General features: G+C 41.9%; 1 protein-coding gene across 5 annotated transcripts; it reads left to right on the forward strand.

Annotated features, from left to right (window-relative positions):
- The first annotated feature begins 10,179 nt into the window (after positions 1-10,179).
- On the forward strand, positions 10,180-26,350 carry MAFG (MAF bZIP transcription factor G). 5 transcript variants are annotated; one of them, XM_087710086.1, is made up of 5 exons: positions 10,180-10,415; positions 17,341-17,402; positions 17,483-17,775; positions 23,554-23,664; positions 25,488-26,350. In XM_087710086.1, the coding sequence occupies exons 2-5, from the start codon at positions 17,367-17,369 to the stop codon at positions 25,495-25,497; spliced, it is 450 nt and encodes a 149-aa protein (XP_087566212.1). In that variant the 5' UTR covers positions 10,180-10,415; positions 17,341-17,366; the 3' UTR covers positions 25,498-26,350. The 5 variants fall into 5 exon arrangements, 4 of the variants coding, with proteins under 4 accessions (XP_087566212.1, XP_087566211.1, XP_087566209.1 ...); XM_087710083.1 differs by lacking the exon at positions 25,488-26,350 and having other exon boundaries at positions 10,190-10,415; positions 23,554-24,384; XM_087710084.1 differs by lacking the exons at positions 10,180-10,415; positions 25,488-26,350 and adding an exon at positions 10,807-11,223 and having other exon boundaries at positions 23,554-24,384.
- Positions 26,351-26,623: the final 273 nt, after the last annotated feature.

Raw genomic sequence — 26,623 nt, forward strand, 5'->3', positions numbered from 1 at the left:
AGTTACTATTAACATCCACTTACAATATAAAGCACTGAAAAAACGGGGGCTCTACATGTCTACCATTGTCATATTCTCTGCTTCTTTTTCTGAAGTTGTATAAATAGTGCACATAAATAACATTCAAAGGTAGCTCTCATAACCCTCCAATGACCTTTCAAAGTTACAATAGAACTCAAAAATGTGACACATGACCGTTTTTTTACACAAAGTTGCAGATCCCCATGGTCATGTGATCAAAATTTGAGGCTTGGCCACTGGCATGCAGGGGTGAAATCCAGCAGGTTCTGGAGAACCGGTAGCAGAAATTTTGAATAGTTCAGATAATCGGCAAATGCTGCCACTGGCTTGCCCCAGAGTAGGATGGGAATGGAGATTTCGCAGTATCTTTCCCCTGCCACACTGACCAAGCCACACCATGCCCATCAAGCCACGCCCACAGAACCGGTAGTAAAAAATGAATTTCACCACTGCTGGCATATATTTATGACGGTTGCAGTATCTTAGGGTCATGTGATAACCTTTTGTGACTTTCTCAAAGCAGTCAGTGGGGAAGGCAGAATTAGTTAACAGCTGTGTTACTAACTCAAAAACTACAGTGGTTCACTTAACTGTGGCATGAAAGGTTTTAAAATGGGTCAAAACTCAACTATTTTGCTTATAAAAATTTGGGCTGAATTGTACTTCTAAACTGAGGATTACCTGTATTCCAATTTGCAGAAAGCTACTGTGCTTATCTCTATGCACCCACTTCTTGATTAGAGACTTTCAGCAATTATAATATGAAAATATGATAGTAATAGTAATAAATTCACTTTATAATCACTGTGTTATTTATGATCAAATGTATGCCTGACAGCAAAGCACACTGGAGTGAGAATGACACTGGAGTGCAGTCTGAAATAACTTTATCTGAATGTAAAGGCACCACCCAATGATTTTTGCAGCATCTCTCAGTGCAGTGGCCAGTTCAGATTTGGAAAAGGAGTATAATCATCAGCCTTAGGGGATTCAGCTGGAAGAGTTGCTTAGCAACCAAGACAGTTATCACTAGAAGTCAAAAGAGGCAGAGCTAGCAAGGAGGAGAGGAGGGCTGAACAAAGACTATTGGCCAGAAAACCCTGACCTGTCGAGAGAAACAACCCTGGTTATGCTACTCCTATATAAGGGGAGCCATGCATCTCACATTTCACAGATTTGTGTGGGGACAACTCTCTTTGTATCTCACCATTGTGTACCTCAACCCCTTAGCTGCCTTCTTAGTTGTTCAGATCTTTTGCCACCAGAGTTCTCTTTCAAAACAGGATGTTTTGAAGTATGCCAATTAGTAACATCTGTGATTTCTGTGGGCCAGGACAGAACAGATTGTCACCAACCTAAGTCCCAGTCACCTAGGGAGAGTAATTAACTTATTTGCCACATAGCAATGGAAATTGTCATGGATCAATTTGCTGTCAAAAACATAAATGCAGCAGGTTGTGCTACAAGCTCTGCAAGTCTAGTCATTGCAGGCAGCAGCAACAGTGTCATACCACACAAACCAGAAATGTTCAGTAGCATGCCCAGAAAAGTTTGATAGGGTGCTGACTCCATTTCATGCCTTTTGGGCACAGTATAACCTCTATATGAGCCTAAGAAGTGAATATTTTACCTCAGAGAGACTTAGGGTTGGATACTTGGATTTGTTACCAGCTTGTTAGGAGATTCTGCTAAATGGGCCACACTGTTGCTAATGCAGCAGAGCCCCCTGCTGGACAACATTGCTGAATTCAGCCTTCAGTTTTAAGCTCTTTATGCCAATCCCAAAAATGCCTTTAGGCCACGAATTGCTACAATCAGGAACTAAGAGAAGGATGCTGCTATGCCATCATAGCCCAGCTGCAGGCCACTTTGGTTGCTTCCAGACTCTTTGTGAAGATTTTTGGTATCCATGAATCCAAGATAATGTAAGTTGGTATGTCACCTCCTGTTCTACAAGTGGTAGAGGAAAAGATGTTATTAGCAAATCATTGGGATTTTTCATGCCATTACATGACCCAACACATCTATGGGCCACTGTAGCCTAGGATTTTATAATATATCTATCAAAGTCAAAAGGTAACATGACAATCTTGGTAGTGACAAACATTTTCACTAAGATGAAAGTGTTTGTCACTACCAAGTGACAAACATAGCTTGTCCAGGTCTGCCCACAGCCAAAGACACCACTTGGCTATTTTCATAGTATATCTGCTGTATACATGGTTAACTGAACACTTGATTTCAGATTTTAGCCTACAATTCACTGCCAGGGTTTGGTAAGTTTTTCAAAGGACTAGGGCTCCAAATCTTCCAAGCATCATCTAGAGTCAGATACAATGGGTGAATGGGATTCTGAAGCAATATCTCAGATGTTTTATTAACTACCAGCAAGATAACTGGACAGGCCTCCTAGCACAGGCTAAGTTTGCTTATAATACTGCATAACATACCTCCATTCTTGGCTAACTATGGTAACCACCCCCATTTTTTTCTGCTGACCTCACCAGCTTCTTCTGTTCCAGCCTTGGATCAGCTCTTGCAGGAACTACAAACAATTCATGACATTCTGCAAGCTCAGTTACGGAAGGCCAAGTTGATTATAAACACTTTACTAATTGTTATCACCCCGCAGGCCCACCAATAGTTGTGGGGGACTTAGAATGTGTCTTCTCTAAGCACCTTATGACCAGGCCCCTATCAAACAAGTTCAATAATTGCTTCATATGATCATTTCCATGAAAAGCTATCATCATTTTGCTTTTTAGCTCAAGTTATCTTCCAGTTTCCACCTTTATCCTTTACTGCAGGAGTCCTCAAACTATGGCCCGTGGGCCAGATACAGCCCACCGAAGCCATTAATCGACCTGCATGGCACCACGAGGCTGCCCCGCCCATATTGCCCTGCCCACCCGCTGGCACCCACCCTTCAGTCGAGCACAAGCAACAAGAGATGTGTTACTTTTGGGGAGACTGCAGGATTGCCCCTCCTTCCCGCCAGCCAGCTGGTCTTCAGTTTGCTGCTCATCAGCCTCCGGACATCAGATTCCCACCATCCAGCACCAGTTCAGGAGTTCCTTCCCCCCCCCCACCCAGGGGGAGAAAGAGAGAGAGAGGGAGGGAGGGAGGGAGGGAGAGGGGGGGAGGGAGGGAGAGAGCGAGGGAGGATCGGTACCAATGCCGCTCCTGGTACCAGTGTGCCTGTAAATTATTCTTAGAAAATATTCACTCTGTATGGCTGTAGCCTAGTGTTCTCTTTGGAAATATAGAGGATAGGGTGGAACAACTTCACCAGTTCACCCTTCAAATATATTGTTTTAATAGGCTATGCACACCAATGGTGGCTTTTTTTGAATAGCTAAGCCCTCCCTCACAACAGCCCTTTAGAGAGAATAGGCACAGCAGTATATCAAATCTTCATATATGTTTACTGGTCCAAAATGTTTGCTGAACTATGCTATACACAATTATTTGTAACGTTTATAATCATACAATAAGAAATAGAAAAACTAATAGATAGTACATGTTATGTGCTCTATTGGGACTTAATAAAATTCCAGTAACTGCTAACATTGTATAACTATCATATATGGAAAACAAAACTGTTTCCTATCACAGTTTTTTCCACTAGAGGAAGGCTTTATGTTAATTTCTAGGTTTTATATAATTTTGCTGATCATTGAAAAAAATCACAATGAAATCCTATATTTAGAGTTTATCTGATTACCCTCTCTCAATAATGGAAGCGGGATAGCAATTCATATTCCCACTGTAGTTTCTTAAAACTCCTCTAGAAGCATGGCAGATAAATAGAACATTAAAAGTCAGCAGTACAGAAACCTCTTTTTACAGTAGACTTTTACCCTTACCAAACTGCATAAAAATCATTGCCAAATGAAATGATTATAAGACTAAGATTTAGGATTAAAGCATAGTTAGAACTGTCCTTATTGATCAGATTGTTATCAATGATCTTGGTATAAAAGTTCGGGTGAGGGAATGGAAAAAGAAAGAATTGTGTATTTTAGTTACCAAAATTTGCCAATTCTAAATAAAATCAGGGAGCAATTTTTATCAACTGTGATTTAGAGCTCTTAACCTTGTAACCTTGAATAATGCTGACAACAAAAGACAGGTGTCTGAAGCCTGCACAAGTTTTCAATAGATTTCTTTATTTATATTATCTGAAACTGCAAAAACTTTCCCCTGACTTAGGATTTCTTGCTTGAACTTTCATGTCCTCATTCTGAAGTATAAATTAATATGTGACTCTTGCATATGGAGCAGAATGAGAACAGAATATTTTCTAAAAGTAGCTGTTGGCAACCTTGGTTATAGAACAATTTTCATGTAATTTGGCCAAACCGGTAGTGGTGATTTGGCCTGGGTCGTAGAACCAGCAGCAACCCAGGCTGGCCACACTCCCGAACCGGTTCCCCGGTCTCTTCTGCAGTTGTTGCCATGTTTCTGCGCATGCGCAGAACAATTGACAGTCAACTGTGCATGTGCGAGCAATGCATAGCGGGAGCAAATGCAAAGAGCGCACAAAGCAAACCAGTACCAACCGGTTCAGAAACCCACCTGATAAATTTGTCCCATTCACATGTTTTTGGCAGTGTGTATTCTCCAGAATGCCATTCAGCTCCTAACCAAAAGTTCAGAGCATTTACCCCTTTGAAAGGCCAGCAAATTCTTCCCATACATATTTTTTAGATATGGCTTTCAAAAAAGAAATTACAAAGAGTGCAAAGAAAATCTATTCACGTTGGACCAGTTTGCCTTGACAAAAATGTATTGAGTTGCTGCAATATTTGTTTCTCCAGAGAATGCACTTTATTGTAATAAATACAAGCCTGAGTATTAATTGAACTCCATGTCATAGTTAGAGATTTTGCATTATGAACATATGGTGCTTTCTGTCATTCTTTCTAGTTATTTTTCTGCCTGAAGTATATTTTACTTCCTATTATTAACCCTACTTCATAGTGTGTGTGCGTGTGTGTGAAAAATATTCAAGAAAGCCAGGCCATATTTATAGTTGTTAATAAAAATGAATTATCTAGAAAATTACAATCTATTAATACATTGCAAGATATTTAAAAGTGTGGTATATCAGATAAATTAGCTATATCAGATATTAATACTAGAAGCTAGTATTTAATACTAGAACAATTGATAACAGAAATGCTATTTGAACTTTTTCCTCACAATGGAAATTAAATTAGCATCCTAAGTAGGCTTCTTAGTTCCAACAAGAGGACAGGTCTGTACTCAGGATGTATCAGACTCTGTTTCTCCATAGTTGACAATCATTGGTAATCTTGACACATCTGGAGGGTAACAACTTGTGGTGGAGCCCATTTCATAGCTACAGTTCTACAGTAGCTCTGTTTAACACGGGGCAGAGTGCCATACATTTACACATCACCTTTTTTATATCCATCAGACCATCAATCAGTTCCTTCAGGTTTTTAAAACCTGAATAGCCATAATTGCTTATTGTTCTCCCAACTTGGCTACACTAACAATTTACAGCTTAGTATATTTATACAGACATCCTTGCAGATACAATTTTGGAGGATAAAGGTCTTATCAAATTGCAGCATTGTATCACCAGTTTTGTTCTCACTTTACTTAAATTTGGCTTCTATTGACTTTTGCAAGAGTGTTTTTACAGTATGTGTGAAACTCAAAAGAAACAAGTTTCTTTCCCACTGCAGCTTTGGAAGATGAAATCAATCTGATCCAGGGTCTCTTGAGACTTTTACTAGGTACAATAGTTTATACATTACCTTATCTCTAGCTTTGAAGTGTGCTGCAGTATTCCTCTTCCCAGGCACCTAAGCAAGAAACAGCTATGAGTGCAACTTTCCTGTATCAGCATTTTCAGCCCAGACCTCACTGCTTCTTACAATTTCCGCAGTTTTGAGAAAGTGTAGACACAGCAAAGACTTAACACAAATGTGAGGAGGGGAGGGGGGACTCCTCTTTAAGAAGAGGAGGGACAGCACCAGAAGGTGGGCATCAAGAAATACTGGCTCATTGTTAATGAAATGAAAAACAAGAGACATAACTTGCAACTCATGGCAATTCTCATATGATGTATAAACTAGGTAAATTAGTGATTCAGCTATGACAAGTTCAATTTCCTGGGTGGTTGGCAGATAGCTATAGGGATTTCACCCAAATAATATAGTTTTTGTTTTATTAATGAAGGGAAATTAAGAGCTATTAGAATTTCAGTTGCTTCAGTATACCTGACTCTTTGGGGGGAATGCAGATAAATGGCAAAAGCTATTCTTAGATATACCTGGTCCTAAGCCAGTTTAGTCAGTTCTGGAAATAATATACTTGTCCAAAGTCTGTATGTGACTGAATATCTATGTGAGAGATGAGGAAGTGTCTGACATATGTTAGGAATTGGCCTATGGAATATGAAGCAAAAGCATCTTGACAGTTTAGATAAACACCTATAGACTAAAAAGACACAACACACAAACATGGCTGCAGGCTAACATTTTCTCTCTCTTGCTTCCCTTGCCTAGAGAGTGGTTGGACGGCCAGCTGGTCCGAATCTGACCGAACACTAGTAAGAACTTATATTAAGTCTTACTTAGTGGCAATAAAAGTGGCAAAATGGGAACATTTTTCCACTCTTATCGCATCCGCAGATAACTGCCCAGCTGCCTTGTTAAAGGTGACCCGTTCCTTACTTAATCAAGGAACTGGGGAAGACCCCTTGCAGGGCAGGGCTGAGGAATTAGTCCAGTATCTGCAGGACAAAATCGCTCAGATTCGGACAGGCTTGGACTCTGAGTAGATTCGGGAGTGTCGACAGGGATTAATCTTGTGGAGACTATCTGGGATGAGTTTGATCATGTGACTCCCGAGGGCATAGACATGATTATGGGGAGACCTAGTGCTGCCACTTTTGGGCTGGATTCGTGTCCCTCCTGGTTAGTTTCGGCTTCCCGGGAGGTGACACGAGGCTGGCTCCAGGCGATTACCAATGCTTCATTGAGAGATGGGTTCTTTCCCACCACCTTGAAGGAGGCAGTGGTGAGGCCCCCTCACTGGATCCAGCTTCTTTAGCCAACTATCGTCTGGTCTCCAAGCTCCGCTTTATAGCGAAGGTTGTTGAGAGTGTGGTAGCACATCAAATTCCCCAGTACCTGGATGAAGCTACCTACCTGGATCCGTTTCAGTCAGGTTTCAGGCCCGGGTACAGCATGGAGACGGCATTGATTGCGTTGGCGGGCCCGGGACAGGGGTTGCTCCTCTGTCCTGGTCTTATTAGACCTCTCAGCGGCTTTCAATACCATTGGCCATGGTATCCTATTACAACGACTCAGGGGTGGGGGGCACCGTTTTGCAGTGGTTCTCCTCCTACCTCTCAGATCGATTGCAGTTCGTGTTGACTGGAGGGCAGGGATTGACCCCGAGGCGCGTAACTTGTGGGGTGCCCCAGGGGTCGGTTCTCTCACCCCTCCTGTTCAACATATATATGAAACCACTTGGTGAGATCATCCGTGGTTTCGGGGTATGGTATCATCAATACGCTGATGATACCCAAATTTTCATCTCTACTCCAAACCACCCCAACGATGCCCTTGACATGATGTTCCGGTGCCTGGAGGCTCTGTGGATCTGGGGTGGGGATGAACAGGCTCAAACTTAATCCCTCCAAGACTGAGTGGCTGTGGTTCCCGTCAGCCCGATTTGGGCATCATGTACCACCTTTGATGATAGGGGGAGAAATTTTAGCCCCCTCAGAGAGGGCCCACAATTTGGGAGTCCTCTTAGTTACACAGCTTAGTTTAGAAGAACATCTTATGGCCGTGACCAGGGGGACCTTCCACCAGGTCCGCCTGGTATGCCAGTTGCGCCCCTTCCTGGATCGGGATGCCCTGTGCACAGTCACTAACGCCCTTGTCCTTTCTCGCCTGGACTACTGTAATGCTCTCTACATGGGGCTGCCCTTGAAGAGCACCCGGAGGCTGCAGCTGGTCCAGGCGGGGTTGTCATGGGGGTACCTATGTGCTCCCATGTTACACCCCTTTTAGGCGGCCTGCACTGGTTGCCGGTTGTTTTCCGGGTGTGATTCAAGGTGTTAATTATGATCTTTAAAACGCTCCATGACTTAGGCCCAGGGTACTTGCAAGACCGCCTACTGCCACCGGTAGCCTCCCACCGTCCAGTACGATCCCAGAGTTGGCCTCCTCAGCCAGGCAGTGTTGGCTGGTGACCCCCAAGGGGAGAGCCTTCTCTGTGGGAGCGCCTTCCCTTTGGAATGAGCTGCCAGAGCTTCGCATAATTCCTGACCTCTGGTCCTTCCGGCTCACCCTAAAAAGTTGGCTTTTTCAGCAAGCCAGCCTGGCCTGAATAGAATAAATTAAATTATTAATTTTAAATTGTTAATTTTAATTTAATCCGAAATTTGATTTAAATTGTCAATTGAAGGTTATTGGATTTCCTATTTAATTTTTTTAAACTTTTGTTATATGTGTTTTTATGTTGTACACACCCCTGAGTCCTTTGGGAGAAGGGTGGCATATGTCCAATAAAACCAAACCAAACCTTTTAATGCCACAAGCCTGGTTCTACAGGGTTCTGATAAGCAGGAATAGCTGCAGAACTATTAAATGATTGATTTCTTTGCTCACAATGAAGAAAGTACTATTGAAGAAAATACGGTGAGGGAAAGGTTTGAAAACTTTCTAGTAAGCAAGTCTTCGTCTAGAAAAATTTAAAGTGCTGTCTCAGGCAGCTTATTTACAATGAAATTGTGGACCAGGTACCACATTTCACTATTATTGGCTAGATAATAAAAACTGCCTGGCATTCCATACAGTGTCTAAAAAGATATTATAAGGCCATTTTCTCTAAAGTCATTTATAGCATCTTATAGCCTAATTGAAACATCGCTGTGCTAATAACAGTAATGAAGCTTTATATTGCCACAACATTGGCTGATGTAGCTATAAAATGCTATAAAACACTAATGAAGAAATGGCCCAAGTCTTGCAAATTTGGAAGGATCAGCTACAAGACTTGCTCTCTGGAACCTTCCAGGACTCTTTTGGCACCAAAGTACCCCTTTGGTGTATCTCTTTCTAATGACTTTGTAAACAACCAGCACTTATCTCCCCACCTCCTTTCCCTCCTCTTTTTCTAAGGATCTAGGTGAGAAATAGCTGCACCTGTGGGAAAATGTGCTAGGATGAGTGTAGTTGAGAAATACTGGCAAATCACAAGCAGTGGGGATTAAGGCTCACTGGTCCTAAGCACTGACAAATCTTGGTGCCCCCCTCCTTTGTACATACTGTACAAATCTTCATTGGTTTTTTTTCTTTCTGAACTTTGTGGGCCTGGTGCCCTAAGCACGTGCTTAGTCTGCTTAATGGTTAATACACCACTGCTCACACATCTATCTCTACTCTGGAATTTGCAGACTAGCCTTAGACAGCAGTAACTCTGCACCTATGCAAAAAAATTGCCCCTGCTGCGGGGCAATCAATCTCGAAGAGGAAAGCAGTCGTGCCGCTTTTTTTTTTTGTAAATGGATTTTTTATTTTTCAGCAGGGATGTTGCAATATCTGGATTTAGTGTCGTGCAATTCTTTTCACCCAACTGTTTTATTCTTACGTCTAAAAATACGCTTATCTTTTTTCTTTAATCAAAAAGTTTCCAAATATTCTTCGTTCAGTCTCTTTTCCGTTGTGTTCGGGAAAACGGAAAGGTCAAAAGGATACCTAACTGGACTTTTTATTTTTTTTAAAAGGTCACTTTCTGTTTCTTCCACCTATCCTTTCGCAAAACCGGCTTCTTTCAGGAAACAGCTGTGTGTAACCCCCCCCCCAAAAAAAATTAGGAAACTCTTTTTAATGGTAAAGCCCGGCTAGTCGAGGATGATCGAATCACAGCCTCCCCCACTCACTGTCTGGTACCGCACGGTTCACAAATGGGAGGTGGTGGGAGGGGGACTACGCGTGGAACGCAGCTCCGTCTCGCGCCCCCTCGGCCCTTCGGGTTCAGCCTCGACATTCCGGACCCGCCCCAGCAGCGCCCGCGCGCGCCCTCCTGGCACGTGAGCCACTTGTTTTTCCCACCAGCTTCTCAGCCGCGTTCCCGCCCGCTGTTATTGTTCTGAGGGGGGAGGGAAGAGAAGAGAAGAGCCGGGTGGAGGGAACCTTATTTTTTGGGGCGCCTCCCGCTTTAAGGCTCGGGGCGGCTGCACCGAAAACGGCTTCATGAATGGAGGCACGTGACCCAAACATCACGTGACGTGTCCGTGAGCGGCGGTAGCGGCGGACCCCGGACTCCTCAGTCCCTGTGTGCGTGGCGGCCTGCCCCTCCTCCCCGCCCCGGACGCCCCCTCCGGAGGCACCGAGCGGAGGGTGAGAGCTTGCAAGGGGGCGGCTCGGGGTCCCGGATCCCCTTTTTGGAGGGGTGGGGAGGAAGGCTAGTGACCCCGCCCTCCCCAGCAAGAGCGGGAGGAAGAAAGAAAGAAGGGAGGGAGGAGGAGGTGAAGCCAAAGGGAATTTAATGCGTGGGGGGTGGGTATTGGGAATCCCTTAGGGAAGACCGCTGCTTTTCCCCGCGGACGGTCGGCTTCTGGAGTTGCATTCCTCTCCACGGTGTTTATTTTTGGAAAAAAGCGCCTCCTGCTCTGGACTGCCGGGAGCGCGATCGCGGCTCTCTCTCTCTCTCTTCCCCCCACCCCCGGCTGTTCCCACCCGGGAATGTTCTGGCGGGCTAGGCGGAGGGTGCGTGTGCGTGTGTGTGTCAAGGGTGGGGAGGCTGAGAGGGCGAGGTGAGATCCTGGCGGGGACCGCATTTCACCCGCCGAGCTTCCTTTTCCCCCGTCTTTTCCTCCGCTCGCCGACTTCCTTTCTCCCGTGGCTGACAGGTGGGTGGGTTTCCCTCCTCCTCCTCCCTGCTGGACGTGGATCTGCGGCGTGGGTGGCCGTCCTTGTTGCCCGCCGGCGGCAGGTCGCGGCAGAGAGAGGGAGAGGGAGAGAGAGAGAAATGCCGCCGCTCCCCGGCTCGCCTCTTTTTCCCGGGATCGCCACGATGCTTTGAGTTTTCCTTCTGCGGAGGTGGGGTGGAAAGAAGAAGAAGAAGTGGGGCCCTTCCCCGCTTCTTCTCGGACTACCTAAGCGTTGGGTGCGCTGTCCCCATCTGGGAAAGTAGCCGGGGAGGCAGGTAAGCCGTTTCCCCGCACGCCGAAAGTCTCTGTGTGTGTTTGTGTATGTGCGGCTCCGAGGACGCGCAGCCATGTCTGCGAGTGTGAAAAGGGCTTGCCGTGCTGACTCATCAGGTGTCTGGGAACGGAGGAAAAGGGGCGAATGTTTTTTGGGGTGGGGCTGAGGAGCGGCTGGGGATGGGGGGTGTTTCACAGAGTGTAGGGATGAGGTGGACTGAATTACCCCCTTGTATCTGCTGGCTGCAGCTTTCTGTGTGCAGAGTCCAGACACTGCTGACTCATCAACATGAGGTCACCCATAAGTATAGGCTGCACACACACAGACACACACACACAAAAAGGAATGGGGGCTAACTAGGGTTAAGGGAAGGAAAGGAAAAAGGGGAACCCAAACAGATAATCTGCTGATTCATCATTTTGGGGGTAGTCAGACTTGACCTCGGATCCCCTTTCTTTCAGCTGTTTTGTCTATAAGCCCTTGTGACAGTTGCTGACCCTTAGCATTACTGTAGCGCTGTGTGTATTTGTAGCGGACAAGAAGGTAGGGGAGAGTGTGAACATGAACTTGGTAAAAATGGTTTATGGGGTCATTGGGAATCCTTTGGGGAATGAATGGGAGAGCTGCTGGGGTGTCCTTATACTCTGTGCACACAGATGCTGACACTCTTGTTTTGGATGGTAAAATTGTAGGTCCTGAAAACCTTAGCTTTATGGGAACACTCCTTCTGTTGCAGTGCATGTTGTCTCTTAGACAAGCAATGTTTTTAAGAGCTCTGGAAAAAAAATCTTGGCATATTGTTTTGCAGAAATGCAAAGGACGTAGAAATGCAGTTCTGGATGGCTCCCTTGTACACTAGAAGCACAGATGTGCAACAAGTGCATCCGGTTCTCTGTTGAGTCTCTTCTGGGAAATTCTCATAGCACAGCTCTTCCATTCTCACCTACAGAGGGCAGTTTGTCCTCTGTCAGTCTGATAATGCTTAGGTATTAATGGAAGTATAAATAAATTTGAATAGTGAAGGCATGCTAATTATCTGTAAATGTATTGTACATAAAAGAGCCTGATGTCTTTTCAACCGAGATTTTTTTTCTTGTGATTCTAAAATAAAATTACATTTTTTAATACATCTATTTTGAGAAAAATGAATAGTTCAGATATTATGAACCAGTCATATCTGATACAGACAATTTCTCACTACTTCTCTATTTATCTTAAATTGGACATAGGTGCTGAAATTATTTGACTAACTCAATGTGCATTGACTATTTACAGAATTGCAATTCCTTGTGTGATTGTGGCTCACGGAAAGCAAACTGTGATTTATTCAGAAACAGAAATCCATAGATGTGAAGGGAGCTTTGTTTTTGTTATAAAAATGAGTTTCAATTATAGGAATAGTATGAGGCTGACAGTCTTCTAGATAGGTAGGAAAAGTAGAATTTTGATTTCCATTCTGCTGAGTAAGAGGTATAGTGGTAGAAAGCAAGTTGAAACATTAGGTACATTTGGGAGACTTTGCCTGAGGCAAGTCATGTTGATTTGGAGGAGGCAATATTCCCTAGTGATGGTATCTCTCTGGATATTTTACAGGACAAGCATTTTCTTCTACATTATTTTGCCCGGTTAAGAGTACTAGCTAAAATGTCAATGTAAGTTTAGAAAGCTAATTGGGAAGTTATTTGTAGACAAGTTTCTGTAAATGCATGAACAGCAGAGCCATAGACGTGTAGATGAGAACAAGATAGTGTCACCACTGCTTTTTACACTACACACGTGGAAAAACCTCCTACATGGGTATATCCTCCAGCTTCTGATTCTCCCCTGTAGCCTGTTTTCTTTTTCATCACTTAAAAGTTTCTTTTTCTTCTTCCTATGATGATGCTGCCTTTACTGCTGGAATGGGTGATGTCATTGTGTTTACACTAGTTTGATGGCATAGCGCTGAACCAGGAATGTTGAGAATGGGGCCTGTGTTGAATCATGCACTCTGCTGTCAGCTCTCTTGTAAGCAAAGAATTGGCGGCACTTGTGCTGAGTGCAGGCCTTTTGGACTTCTGGCGAAATGTGTTGAGGTTGCACTTTTCTTCCTTTACAGCCGTCGCACTTGGCACTTTTCAGTGTGATCTTTCTTCGGGAAGCTGTCAAAAAGCTGAGAAATCAGCAGTCTAGGGAGTTAGACCAAGTTTGTCTCTGTCTGGATGCCAATTCTCTCTGGCTGTCCTTCTTGCAAAGATATTCACAAGTATAGCTTCTGTGCAGGGCTGTAAAAAAAACCTTGTATATATTCTAATTCAGGCATAAAACAGTATGTGAAATTTTTCGTAGGTTTTTTTCCCCCACTTAATCATCACTTTCTTTAGTTTTTTCCCCTTTTTTATGAATGATGAATGGAAATGAATCTTTTTTACGATTGAATATATGATATCTGATATTGATAGCTAATGTTATACTCCTTGTATTAAAAGATTCTTAATCTTTAGAAGTTTAGGACAAATGAACATTTTTTTGTGTTTGACTCTCAGAACTACAGGACCTAATCTTTCTATCCAGCAATCTATGCCCATCAAATGAAGATCAGCTCTAGTCTTCAGTCCTTTTGTGCACTTCCCACATGTTAATTGCTTTCCTAAGCATTAATACCGATATGTACTAGAAGTACAGTACTTGCCCTATGAAGAGCCTCACTAAATTATCCAGGCGGTTAATCTTTTGTATACTCCCCTACTAGGCAACATTTCCTTGGGATTTTTGTATTGATTGTTACTAATGCTAGCATAGTGATTCCTAAAGTTCTGACCTATACTGGATTTACAGTATGATACCAAATTTGTTTTTGGTCATGCAGTTTGGTTGTGCTGCCTGTGTTCATATTCCTGTCATATGAGCATTAGCAATGGTACTTAACACTGACATGTCATAGATAAAATTTATATAGGAAAGAAGTGTAGGTTAGACTTGACTTTTCAATGAATAGGTGACATCCCTTGCTTTGTTTACAGTTTTGTTCCTGGTCCCTATGGCTGCATGTGGCTTTTAACTAAAGCTGGAAAATTAACATGACAGATAGATAGATAGATAGATAGATAGATAGATAGATAGATAGATAGATAGATAGACAGACAGACAGACAGACAGACAGACAGACAGACAGACAGATGTGAATATACGGTAGTTGTGTCTGCCCCAGTGTTTACTTAACCAATATTTCAAGCCGTGTTACAATAATGGAAACATTCTTCCTCTTGTACTTTTTTTCTAATCAGAAAATGTGTTTACTGGTTACTGAGTGTATTACCCACATACTTTAAGTACTGATTCCCAAATTGTGGGTCTAAAACCTTTTGATAGTAAAGCACAGTAAGCTGTGCAATACAGTGCCTGCCTTACTGTACAATTAATAAGTGTTTCAAATGTGCTTCTTAGCTGCAAAAACAAAAATAAGGCAGCGGGGTCCCATTAAGACACTTGTGGCCACTATATTAAGTATGTTAGAGCTTTAATCAGTGACTGTAGCCATGTCTTTTGGGCACAAGAATTTGGCTTGTCAGCAATTTCCAGTGCTCTAGGAGTATCTGAGTTGTTTGGCTGGCTTATTAGTGATCTTGGAAAGCGCTGAATCCATCCCTTCTGGGGTGTTGCTGGGGGACCATTTTTTTTGCTTTTGCTGACACTAGCTTGTCTTGGTTCTTTGCTATAAATGTGAAGTGATGTTTTATACATTCAGCAAACAAGAACCTGGTCAGTGTGGAAGAGGCATTTATGATGTAAATAATGATGATATGCTTGGGTGAGTAAAAGGTAATCCGCATCCATGAAGTTTTGCTATGGAGGTGATTTAGCATCGCCTGAGATGCCTTTTGGATTGATGTCTAGCCCCAGAGTCCTGAAATGCTCTGATGGTCTCCCACATGAGCCCAGAATCTACATAGCTTATGAGCATTGATATGGTCAGCCATGTGCCGCCATGTGTGGAAGGGTATGAGTGAGAGATAAACATAAAAATCCTATGGTGACTTCTCTGTGCTTGAGATACTCTGGCCATTTTTTTCTTCCTTAAAAAGCATCTTTTTTGAGTGGCATGGGGAGCAATTATTGAGACTTTTGAGCTGTTCTAGAGGAGTAATTAAAGGTAATAAAGGTAATTTACAATATCTGATTCAATGGTTTGGGGGAGCTGTCAGCCCTTCTTTAAGAGAAAGTAACTATTCTTGCTGAGGTATGTGGTGGCTCAGTGGCTAAGACACTGAGCTTGTCGATGAGAAAGATCGGCAGTTCAAATCCCTAGCGCTGCATAATGGAGTGAGCTCCCATTACTTGTCCCAGCTTCTGCTAACCTAGCAGTTTGAAAGCATGTAAAAAATGCAAGTAGGAAAATAGGAGCCACCTTTGGTGGGAAGATAACAGCATTCCGTGCACCTTCAGCATTTAGTCATGCCGGCCACATGTCCATGGAGAGTTCTTCGGACAGCACTGGCTCTTCGGCTTTGAAACGGAGATGAGCACCGCCCCCTAGAGTCAGGAATGACTAGCACATATGTGCGAGGGGAACCTTTACCTTTACCTTTAATTATTCTTGCACATAGTTGCAGGTTGAATGTTGAGAACAAAATGGAAGTATTTGATTTCCTCTGTTTAGGAAACTGGTGGGTAATTTTGGTTTACTCAAGACAGCCACAGTGAATGACAAGATTTTGCTATATATCATTATGTGTGTGAAGAGCTCTTGTAAATTTAAGTGGTGGTTTCAGTAATGTAAGATTAATACAGATTAGTGTGTATACAGAGAACTTGTACTTCTTGCAAATACCAATATTATAATTTCAATTGCCTCCATCCAAGACCTATATGATACATGCTAAAAGCATAAATGAGGAAATCTCATTCTCATAATTTTAAAACTTCTTTAAATTTTCCACTTTTGGAAGAATTCCTGAAATAATAAACCATAAGTTATCAGCAGCACACATTTCCTAAATAATGAGTTATCTGGAAATGTAGAACAATGCAACATGAATACAATGTCACAGGTGTCAAACTCGCTGCGTCACGTTGCCGTCACGTGATGTTTCGCATCGTTTTCCCCCTTTGCGGAGTTGGGGTGGGTGTGGCTTGCGCATGACGCATCCAGCCCACAGGCCACCAGTTTGACAACCCATGCAATAAGTGACTAGGTGATTTCATAAGAATGTGGATGATTTTTATCAGCATCTCTAAAAAACTTTCTGTATCTTAGATTATTTTTAGTCCTGTTGGTAAAATGGCAATGTGAAAGGAAGTAACTCAACAGGGAAATAAATGGAAATATTTAATCTCTGTATTGCTGGTCAGAATCCCACCCAGCTGAATTTGTTCATTTTCCCAACTTTGTGTATCTACCACTGTTTTTCTATTAACATACATGGGAAAAGAAGAAGTCAAAAGAAGACAGGTTATCAGAGCCACATTTGTGTTCAGTAAGGACTATTCAATTATAGTATATATAGTAACCTGGAGGAAGGCAATTCTCTAAGGTTCTGCATGTTTTCCATTATTCCCTTGTCTGTCCTTTCCTTCCATTCTCTAGTCTTGCTGTTCTGCTTTCTAGATCAATAAATGCTTCAGGCAGAATGGATTAATTAATTGACATATTCTTGAATACTTCTCCCTTAAAACTATGGGGATATAGTGTTGCTTTGAACCCTATCAGGAAAAGTCTATAAGGGTAATTCCTTGGCAACTCTCTTAGACTGCAGCTCTCCTGCTAGGCTGTACTGTAGTATAAGGCGTGCACTCTGAGCAAGGCTGCTAATATGCTGAGTCAGCATGACTGGCTCAGCACAGCCATGCAGGACCCTGGCTGCCAAGCTATTTTTAAATGTGGTTTCATCCGACTCCAGCTCTTTCCAAATCTTCCTTTTCGTGAGCATTTGCTCTTAAGATTTATAGAAAGCTGTGGGGTTGGCAGAGACTGGGCAGAATTTGTCAAGAGCTCGTGTAAATCCCACAGTTGGTTTATACTGTATAGAGAATACCTGTATTTGGTGCTTCCTTTCCTGCTTAGTCTGAGTATATATAGCTGCTTTTGGATGATAGAGACCTTGACTTTGATAACATCTACCCATTTTGTATCTTACAGAATCCGATTGTGAAGGCTTGCGTGTTATGACGACCCCCAACAAAGGAAACAAAGCCTTGAAGGTAATAAAGCGAGACCTGGGGTTAGCTGGCCATGCATGCAACCAGAATCCCATTAAAGCATGTTTCTACGGTCTCTGCAGGTGAAGCGGGAGCCAGGGGAGAATGGGACCAGCTTGACAGATGAAGAGCTGGTGACCATGTCTGTACGGGAGTTGAACCAGCATCTGCGGGGCTTATCTAAGGAAGAGATCATCCAACTCAAGCAACGCCGGCGGACCCTGAAGAACAGAGGCTATGCTGCCAGCTGCCGGGTCAAGAGGGTAACCCAGAAGGAAGAGTTGGAGAAACAGAAGGCAGAACTTCAGCAGGAAGTGGAGAAGCTGGCTTCAGAGAACGCTAGCATGAAAATGGAACTTGATGCCCTGCGTTCCAAGTATGAGGCACTGCAGAACTTCGCCCGGACCGTTGCCCGGAGCCCTGTCACCCCTGCCCGGGGCCCACTTGCTTCCAGCATGGGGCCCCTTGTTCCCGGCAAAGTTGCCACCACCAGCGTTATCACGATAGTTAAATCCAAAACGGACGCCCGGTCTTAGTGAAACGAGCACTGCCTGGGCTTGTCTGTGCAGGGCAGTTAGGCACAAAGCTCATCCGGAACCCCCAAAGCACAACCCTCTCCCAGATGGCCCAGCCCACACAGGCACACGCTGGCCTGCTCGTCACTGCAGTTGCTTTGTTTTTAGCTTGTTCTGGTTGATGTGACTGATGGTAACGCAGCCTTTCCATTGTGAACAGAACCGTCCACCTAGTGTGTTCTGAAAATGGAAGCTGAAGGACCTCAGTGCTCTTGCCAAAGAGATTTTCAGCAGCATGGAATCCATTCTTGGGTAGGAATAACCCAAAGGGGAGGGAAGAGGTCATAGAGAGTTGGAAGACCTGCTGTCAGTGATGACTTCAATGCCGTTCTTCCAGGGTTGAGTCAGGTGTCCAGTCTGCTGCTTGTAAATTGCTTGGTATCAGGGGGGGTAGTTTGTGTAACCATTTTTATATTACCATCTAGTTGCACCTTTTAGGTTTGAAGATGGGATTCCTTAGGACTTTCCCTGAAGGAGAGGGAAGCGGGGAAAACAGCTATTTCCTGGTGTCTGTGCTGCAGAGGAAGGAAAGTAGCCAGGAACGAGCACTGTTGTGTCTACGTACCAGACGAAGTGGGTTACATTGCAGTGACCACAGGCCGGTTTTGTGCCTAATGTGTTGCACTGAACAAGACCAAAATCACTAGTTGTTTTCTGTTGTTTGGAGCGTATCCAGTGTCTCTAGTGTGATGGTTTACACAACTGGTTTATGTAGTTTAAATAGCCCTTTATTTAAAAGAGAAGCATTCATTTAAAGAGTTATTAAATGATCTAAGTTTCAAATCTACAATTCGGTGAAGCACTTCTATTTAACGGTCTCCTTTTAGCCTGAGAAGGTGAGAATATATGATTGTCATATTCTCGGAGACACAAAATGCAAATTTTAAAAGTTTCTCGTTAAGTCTTTGTGGCTCTGAGGTTGGTTTTTATAAAGAGTTATTAGACTTTTATTTATAAATAACATAGGAAAAAGAAAAAAAAAGAGGCTAGTCCTGTTTGATATCTTTTTGCAATTGTACCAAAAGTGACTTATTCTTGAATTCCCCATCTGCTTCTTTTGTATTCCTGTTGTATTTAATTGTCTGTGCTCTGAGGTCTTTTGTGGCGCTGTGACGTGATGGTGCCAGTGACCACTTTGCTATGTGGATGTCCTGTGAGCATTTGTTCGGCTTTCCCAGGGCTGAGTGCAGGTTTTCTGGGGCATTTGCCAGTAGGCCCTCTCAAAGGTTTGGTCTCATGAGAAAAATTACCTGAATCTGAAGCCTGAAAAGAATGAATTCTTTTAAGAGGTTAACAAAACTGCTTAAAGATAGCTGGCAGACAGTGTTGCATTATATCATGTCACTTATATTACAATTGCCAAAAAATTTTTTTTTTGTGGGGGGGGGGGGAGCTGGGACTGGGTGTTCCTAAAGGTTGAATCCAGAGTTGCAACGGTAATGGATTAGAAGGAATCACTCCTGTTAATGTAGGAATATGAAACAATTTACAGCATATCATACAAAGGGTCCACAAAATAGGTTTTTTAGGGTTGGATTATATGTAGCATTTGTGAAGATCCACTATTGCAACAGGATTCTTTTGCTGGTGATACTACAGAGATTTTATTACCTCTTACCTGTTTTCTTCTATGTTTTAGCATGTGGAGCATTACAGAGATGTAAGCTAGAAACTCAATAAGGTCTAAAGAGCATGCGATGGTCAACATGACCCAGGACACTTCAAATTCAAATTCATTGTTTTACGTTCTGGATGCATAGTCTTACGGGAAACCTAATCTAGTTTCTCTGAAAGAGCTAGTCATTGCAGATAAAGGAAGTTGTTTTAGCTTCTCTGTTGCTTGTCTTGTAATTGGCCTACAGGGAGGGAGTGATGCAGTGGTGAAATTCAAATAATTTAACAACCGCTTCTCTGCCCTAATGTCCAGCTGGGTAGGCGTGGCTTGGTGGTCATGTGACTGGATGGGTGTGGCCACCTCAATGTCACTCAGGTCGATGGGCACTTCGCCTTAGCTGTTACAATGTAAGCAGGGTTAACCGGAGAGACAGTTTTTGTAAACAGGGCAATAAAGATTAGGCTAGAAACAACACCAGAATGTTTCCTTCCCGTCTTCCTTACAGGATTAGCCCTGTAAAGTGGAAAAAAACAAAAGGAGATTTCTTCCAACAACCAGTTCTCTGAACTGCTTAGAAAGTTAACAACTGGTTCTCCCGAATAGGTGCGAACTGGCTGAATCCCATCACTGGGGTGATGGGTGTGTTACCAAGAGGAACATGTGAGTTTGTATCTAGGTGAACACTTGACCTTTTGCCCAGAAAATTGGCCATCAGAATTAGCACAATTAACTGATAGCTGGTAAGCATTGAGTACTGGCCTATTCAGAACACTTGAGTTCACCATATTTGGCCATTTTTCTAGTTAACAGATACTAGAACCTGTTTTAATGACACAGTTAGTGAATTCTGGAAATTTCCACAGCTGAGATTGGACTGAAAAACCTCTTGCTGCTTTTCAAAAGCTTCCAACTACATTCTAGGTCCCAGTGGTTAGAAAGAAAAAATAGCTTTAATAACTTTCAAAGCAGTGTTAATAAATTCAAATGAGCTCTTAAGGCAAGTTCGTATCCAGAAACAACTATTCACAAAAATCAGCTGAGAATCCATTCCTTGAAAATGAAATTCCTGATATCTATTAACTGACAAAGTTTTGCTGCCTAGAGTATGCTGGAGGGAAAAAAGCCTTTTAATGAGGACTCACCTTCAAAATATCTTCATCATATCTGCTGGAACTCCCTTTTTTTTCTCACTGTAGGACCACTGTCCTCTGCAGACTATTCAACTGAAATGGAGGGAAGGGCACTAGTTCCTTACAATATCATAGCTGTCCTTTTGACACAGTAGATTGGAGGTGTTTTTAATTATTTTTTGGACGACTGAGGGACGAGTAGGCATTAAGAACAGCAAACGTCAGAGAAAGAGAAAAATGAAGTGCTTTAATGTGAACATGCATTTACACTGGCTCCAGATTCTACCCAGAAATCACCCTTGCCACATTAATTGCTACTTTTTATTTTAGATTTAAAAGGAATGGATCACAGGCATGCAATAGCAGTTATTGCTAAGCCTTGCCTTACTAAGGGGTATAACTTTCTGATCTTAAAAAATACCTGTGTGAAATAAATTGCTCCGAGCTATGTTGAGGTTAGTAAAATCTGATCATTCCCCTTGAGGTATGTTTTATCACTGCTAATTTGGAAGACTTAGAAACCAATGCAGATCTGTGTGGAATTACTAGAGCCAGAACTTTCTTATATTTAATTGTTCCATATCACTCTACCTCCTTGCATCTTTCTCTCCATCCTTAAGCCGTAGATAATTTCTTCCCTTCATTGCCTTCCACTTTCTAGTCCTTGCCAAAGAAGTCCAAATTCTGTGAAAACCAAACAATTGTAACTGAAATAAGCAATATTTATGCTTTCATGTCAAACATGCAAATAAAAATGGGTAATTGGGATTTTTTCACCATCAAATTTATAAATAAGAAGTGAGTTCTAGATTGAACTTTTAGGTCTCCTGGTTACAGCTTCCTTTGAGAGTTGCATGAAATGCACTTATGTCACCTGGATGGATGGATGAGGAAACAACTCTTTATCTCTGAGCTGCCGGCTGTTTTAATTCAAGAATTTGCCTCTCCATTGTTTGGCATGCCATATTTGCATGTTGCCCCAAGGAAAGCAAGGCAAAGACACTGGTGATAGCTCCATAAAAATACAGTTCTGTATTTTTGGCTGCATTTCTGAAATAGGAATTTGTTTTCTGCCAGATGAATAGTTTTGGATCTCTTCAGTTCCATGACCATTTATCGTCCTAGACATTTCTTGATTGGCAATCCTTAGAATTGGCTAAATAAATTTCTTTTGGGGTTGGGTTGCTTGTTTTACAGTTGAGATCCTGGATACTGTGAGAAGCCTCTGATAAAGAAAGCCCATTCTCTGGGATTTTACAAGAGTGGCTAAGTTGGTTTCTGTAGCAAAACTAACAGTGTCCTGGCACTTTTAAGACAATTACATCATCTTTTGTGGATTAGAATTTACTTCATCGGATCCATGAGATGATATCAAATTGACTCTGATATATGTGCATAAATACAACTATCCAGACACATTTTAGATATTAAAAAGTACAGACTAATAATTTTATTAAACCTTACACACACACACACACACACACACACACACACACACACACACACACACACATTAATACTATAGTTTCCATTTTCTGCAAAATTGGTAACAAACATTACAAGGTATCCATATTATCTGCATTAGTCTGTGGTCACTAAGATGTTAAAATATATTGAAAGTGCAATCTATTATTTCTTGCAATTTTGACTCTTCTTCCTACAGTAACAGTTTTCTCCATAAACAACCTGTATACAGTATTAATTGGCCAATTTGGGATAATACTTCATCTATTGGAGTTGACTTGGCCACATAAATCTATGCCATAATGTATTTGCTTGTCTTTAAGGTGCCACAAGACTCAGTCTCTGCCTCTGAAGATGCACCTTTTGCCCTTTTCAAGGCTAGATAAGTGAGATGGTATCTTCATCTGAGTGGATTGCAAGACATTCTTATAAGCAAATGGATATTTATTGAGCAAATCTGGCTCCAGAACTCAGTGGTAAATCTTCCAACTGGAGGTGGGGGAGAAGACAAGGGAACCCTTCATGTCTCCCAGCTTCCTTCACTCTGTCTGTCATCTCCTAGTGTTCATGAGTTTGGGTTTTTTTTCTGTCCTAGATTCCCCTCTCAAGCCCTTGCCCCTCAGTTTGTTTTCTGCTATAGAGCATCCAGAGTGTGATAGTTCCTGTTTTATAGATGACTGTTTGGTTTTCCTGCTGTGAAGGGTGTTTTTGTTTTGTTGTTTTGTTTTAAATGGGGCATTTTGCTTGATGCAACAGGTTGGGGAATGTTGCTTTCTACCTGGATGCAGAACAGCTCCATGAAGTAGAATTCCGCCCTCATGTGGCTGGCTTTGGGTGGGTGGGAAAGGTAGGGTTGTTTTATGTCGTGGTGAATTATGTAAAAGTGATATTTTGGATAATGAAACAACTTTTTCTTTCCAGAAAAATGCAAGAAAAACTGCAGGCTAAGAGCTGAGGAATGTGATGGTTAGCAATGGGTAGAGGCTACTCAGATGTTAGGTCCCTGAGGAACATGTTCCTGGGTGAAATAGATGCAGGAGCAGGAGGGAATGTACTAATGTACGTAGAAGACATTAAACATTTGTTGTATCTTGTGTCATTGATCAAATTTTTGCATCTGCTGTACACTGGCACATCCCAGTGAAGTAGGATAGCATTTCACTATAAACTAGCAGTAAACAGAGCTGGCGTATCTATATATTACTTTCACTTGGACTAGTAGTGTGTTCTAGTGGTATCCCTTGTCTTCTGTGCCAGTGACAATAGAAGCACTTTCTGACAACTTGCCTTTCACCTCTTTCTGATATCTCAAACTGTATTTTGTTAGTAAAATAATTAACGTGCAGGAATCTTCTTTTCTGGTTTAATAGCACTGCTGCCGTTTCCTGTAATATAACAATGAATAGATGTGACTGCTCATACAGAGGATCGCTCCTCCCTATGCAGAAAGGATCATGTAGTGGTCTAGCTGTGAGCTTCAGGCAAGTAGTAGTTCTTCCAAGTACTGAGGACTTGCTCTCCTTCCAGATCTGATATACAGTATATGTGAGTTCTAGCTGCTTGCAGCTGACACTTGCCTGAATGAGAGGCACTGCACAGTTGAGTGAGTAGTCTCTTGATTCCCAGTAAAGATGTGTCACTATCTGGCTATGCAAAGTGTTTGGGATTCCCGTGCTGTTTCAAGTGCTCCTTGTCCTCACCTGCAGTTTGCTCTGAATTTATTACATCCTTTGTCAAACTGGAATATTATGGAGAAACTAAATTATATTTGGTGTACTTAATGAACTGAACTGATGGACTGCTCCTCCCCACTCTCCAAATGTTGAAGGTAGTCCTTAAAAATATTAATTGAAATGACTTCACTACTGCTTTAAAATATTTGTTTAAAACGTCGGGGAGGAACATTTTGATAATAAGAAATTCAGTCTCCAAAGCTGAAATACAACTGGAGATGAATTCTATATGTTAGGGTTGTAAAAGCATACTGTCATGTCCTGGGTCTCTCCTGTACAACAGTCGAACCCAAGTAATTAATCAGTATTTATTGCTAAATTATTGTCCTTTTTCAATCTGTAGATAACTGTTGGGGATTTGTTGCCACAGCCCCAGTGGAGGTGTTGTTAATTTATTTATGTATATAGTGTATGTTGATATGAAGCATTCTTTATTTTGTATATGACCAATAAACATCTTTAAAGAGGCTGGCCCCTATGATATCACTGAGCATGTTCGGGTTGCTAAACTTGTTCTGTTGCCGACAAGAACTTTTTAAGATTTAACTGTTTGCATGCATTGTGTACAGAATCTGCTCCCTGCTGCTTGAAAAGTCAAGTTAGTTTTCTAACTTGGATTTGGAAATTTCCCAGGAACCCTTTCCAGCTCAAAACATTGGTGTGATTGTTTTATTATAAATTGTCCAGATTGTTTGTCTCAGGGTTATATTTTTATCTGACATCGCTTTCCTCTAAGAATGAATAAGTTATATTCAATATTTCGTGGTGGATAAATATACTTATTCAAACAGCATATTCATTGGTCTTTATCTACTGTAGTACAGAAAACTACACATTGCTTTCTAGTGAAATCAGGTTACTGTTCTTTACATTAATCTTCCTTTTTTTGAATCATTTCTGTACTTTAAAAACTTTAAAGCTTGAAATCATGCATTTAAATATGCAAATCTTTGGACTTGTGCTCTTTAACTAGGACATATCTGGATTGTAATAATCCAGATGACCACTAAACAACAACAAAGAGGTGGCTATTTGCTGCCATCTAATAATTATCTAGATTTCTGCAGCCCAGATAAGATAGCCAAGTTAGATTTTATATAGAATCTTTTTAAAAATTCAGTTATATTAAAGCAACACTATTATTCAGGTTATTATGGTATGTGCTGGAGTTGGGCTAATACATATAGGGTTTAAGAATAAAGTGAACATTTTTGTATTTATCAAGTATAGCATAATTATAGGTAATGGCCTACAGTAATTTTTCTTAATTATGTATTTCTTAGCAGTGCCTATATCTAACATTGTTGACGGTTCTCTTCAACATTATTTATGTTTGAAAGAAATCTGTCCTTACAAAAACAAAGTAATATAAGAAACATTTCTGTGCTGAAGTTTCCGATATCTCCTTCAGCACTCAACCAGACAAGGTCTTTAGACTGATAGTGTGGGAAATAGTACTGTTCTATTTTATGTCGAAATGCATAATGGCAACTGAAGCAATGTAAAAACAAAATTATAAGAACCTCTGTCCATTTCCAGTAGTAAGAATGCAACATTTTTGTTTTCTACAGATCACATTAGCCTAATATGATGAAGAAAGAAAAAGGAATCTGGATGTTATCTGGATCTGTGTAGTGGGAAGCACATACCTCTAACAAAAGAGCAACTGGTAGTCAGCATTTAAAAAAGGGTGCATTTACATGACCTATTTAGGCATGGTTCACTCAATCCAATTTGCTGGATTCACATGACACTGAACACAATTAACCCAAACCAAGCTGAAGTGCTACAGTAAAGCTAAAATGCAGTTGACTAATTTGTGGTTCAGTAAGTTGTGCAAACATGGCCATTGGCAAGCTTACTTCAAAAAATGTGGACTTTTTTGCCTAATACAATCAATGGTATTGTATTGCTGCAAGAGCTTTAAGCTTTCATGTAACAAATTCAAGAGAATGTCAGTATGCAGCAATAAAACAAGCAAAGTCTCCAGGTCCTTTAAATTACAAGCTTTTGCATATTAGTTCACAGCACTAAAAATGGAGTGGTTGATGAAAGCTTATACCTAACGCAGGGGGGCCAAGAGTACAGTATTTTTAAACCTTCCCCTAATATGAGGTCTTTTCCTCACTACCAAATTTCCCTTTGTATTTCTAATGTATTAAATAAAATATTTGGTCGTTGGATTTTGAAAGGAATAAAATATTCCATTTTTTTTTACTCAGTAAGACCAACAAAATGTTTAATTCTCATTCTCCAATAGTTAATGAGTTAAATGCCCCGAGCAATCCTTTCCCCGTTATATTCCTATGTAACGTTCAGCAGTAGACAATAGTTCCTGGTTACGGGAATAAACTAACCAATATAAGCATCGTTATAGAAGACCTTACGCTTGAAAGGATTGGATTACACATAATGAAAATCTGCTTCGATGCGGACGAACAGCGACAGAATTCACGCGACAGAAATTCACACGCGGCCAACACTGGGGGGCGGGGGGGTCTCGGAGAAAGAAGGGCCGGAGCAGCGCAATTATCGTTAGACCAGCATCGTTTTTAAACCCCCAACCCGAAAGAGAGCGCACTTCCGCAAGCAAGGCAGAGAGGAGGAATTCTACCCTATTCTCTATGGAGGTAATAGAAATGGCAGTCTTGTCTGCACGGAAAGACAAGTCTAACCGGAAGTCGCGGGTAGAGCTGTGTCCTCAACT

Source organism: Thamnophis sirtalis, unplaced genomic scaffold, assembly GCF_051295495.1.
Source record: "Thamnophis sirtalis isolate CommonGarterSnake01/CBP01778 unplaced genomic scaffold, rThaSir2_p1.2 scaffold_3, whole genome shotgun sequence".
Classification (NCBI taxonomy): Eukaryota; Metazoa; Chordata; class Lepidosauria; order Squamata; family Natricidae; genus Thamnophis; species Thamnophis sirtalis.

Bases quoted from the DNA above. Each gene is read 5' to 3' on its own strand.
- MAFG (XM_087710083.1), top strand. From the start codon at position 17,367: ATGACGACCCCCAACAAAGGAAACAAAGCCTTGAAG. The intron at 17,403-17,482 runs GTAATAAAGCGA...CGGTCTCTGCAG, and splicing joins AAGGAAACAAAGCCTTGAAG to GTGAAGCGGGAGCCAGGGGA. The intron at 17,776-23,553 runs GTATGAGGCACT...CTGGTTTAATAG, and splicing joins CTTGATGCCCTGCGTTCCAA to CACTGCTGCCGTTTCCTGTA.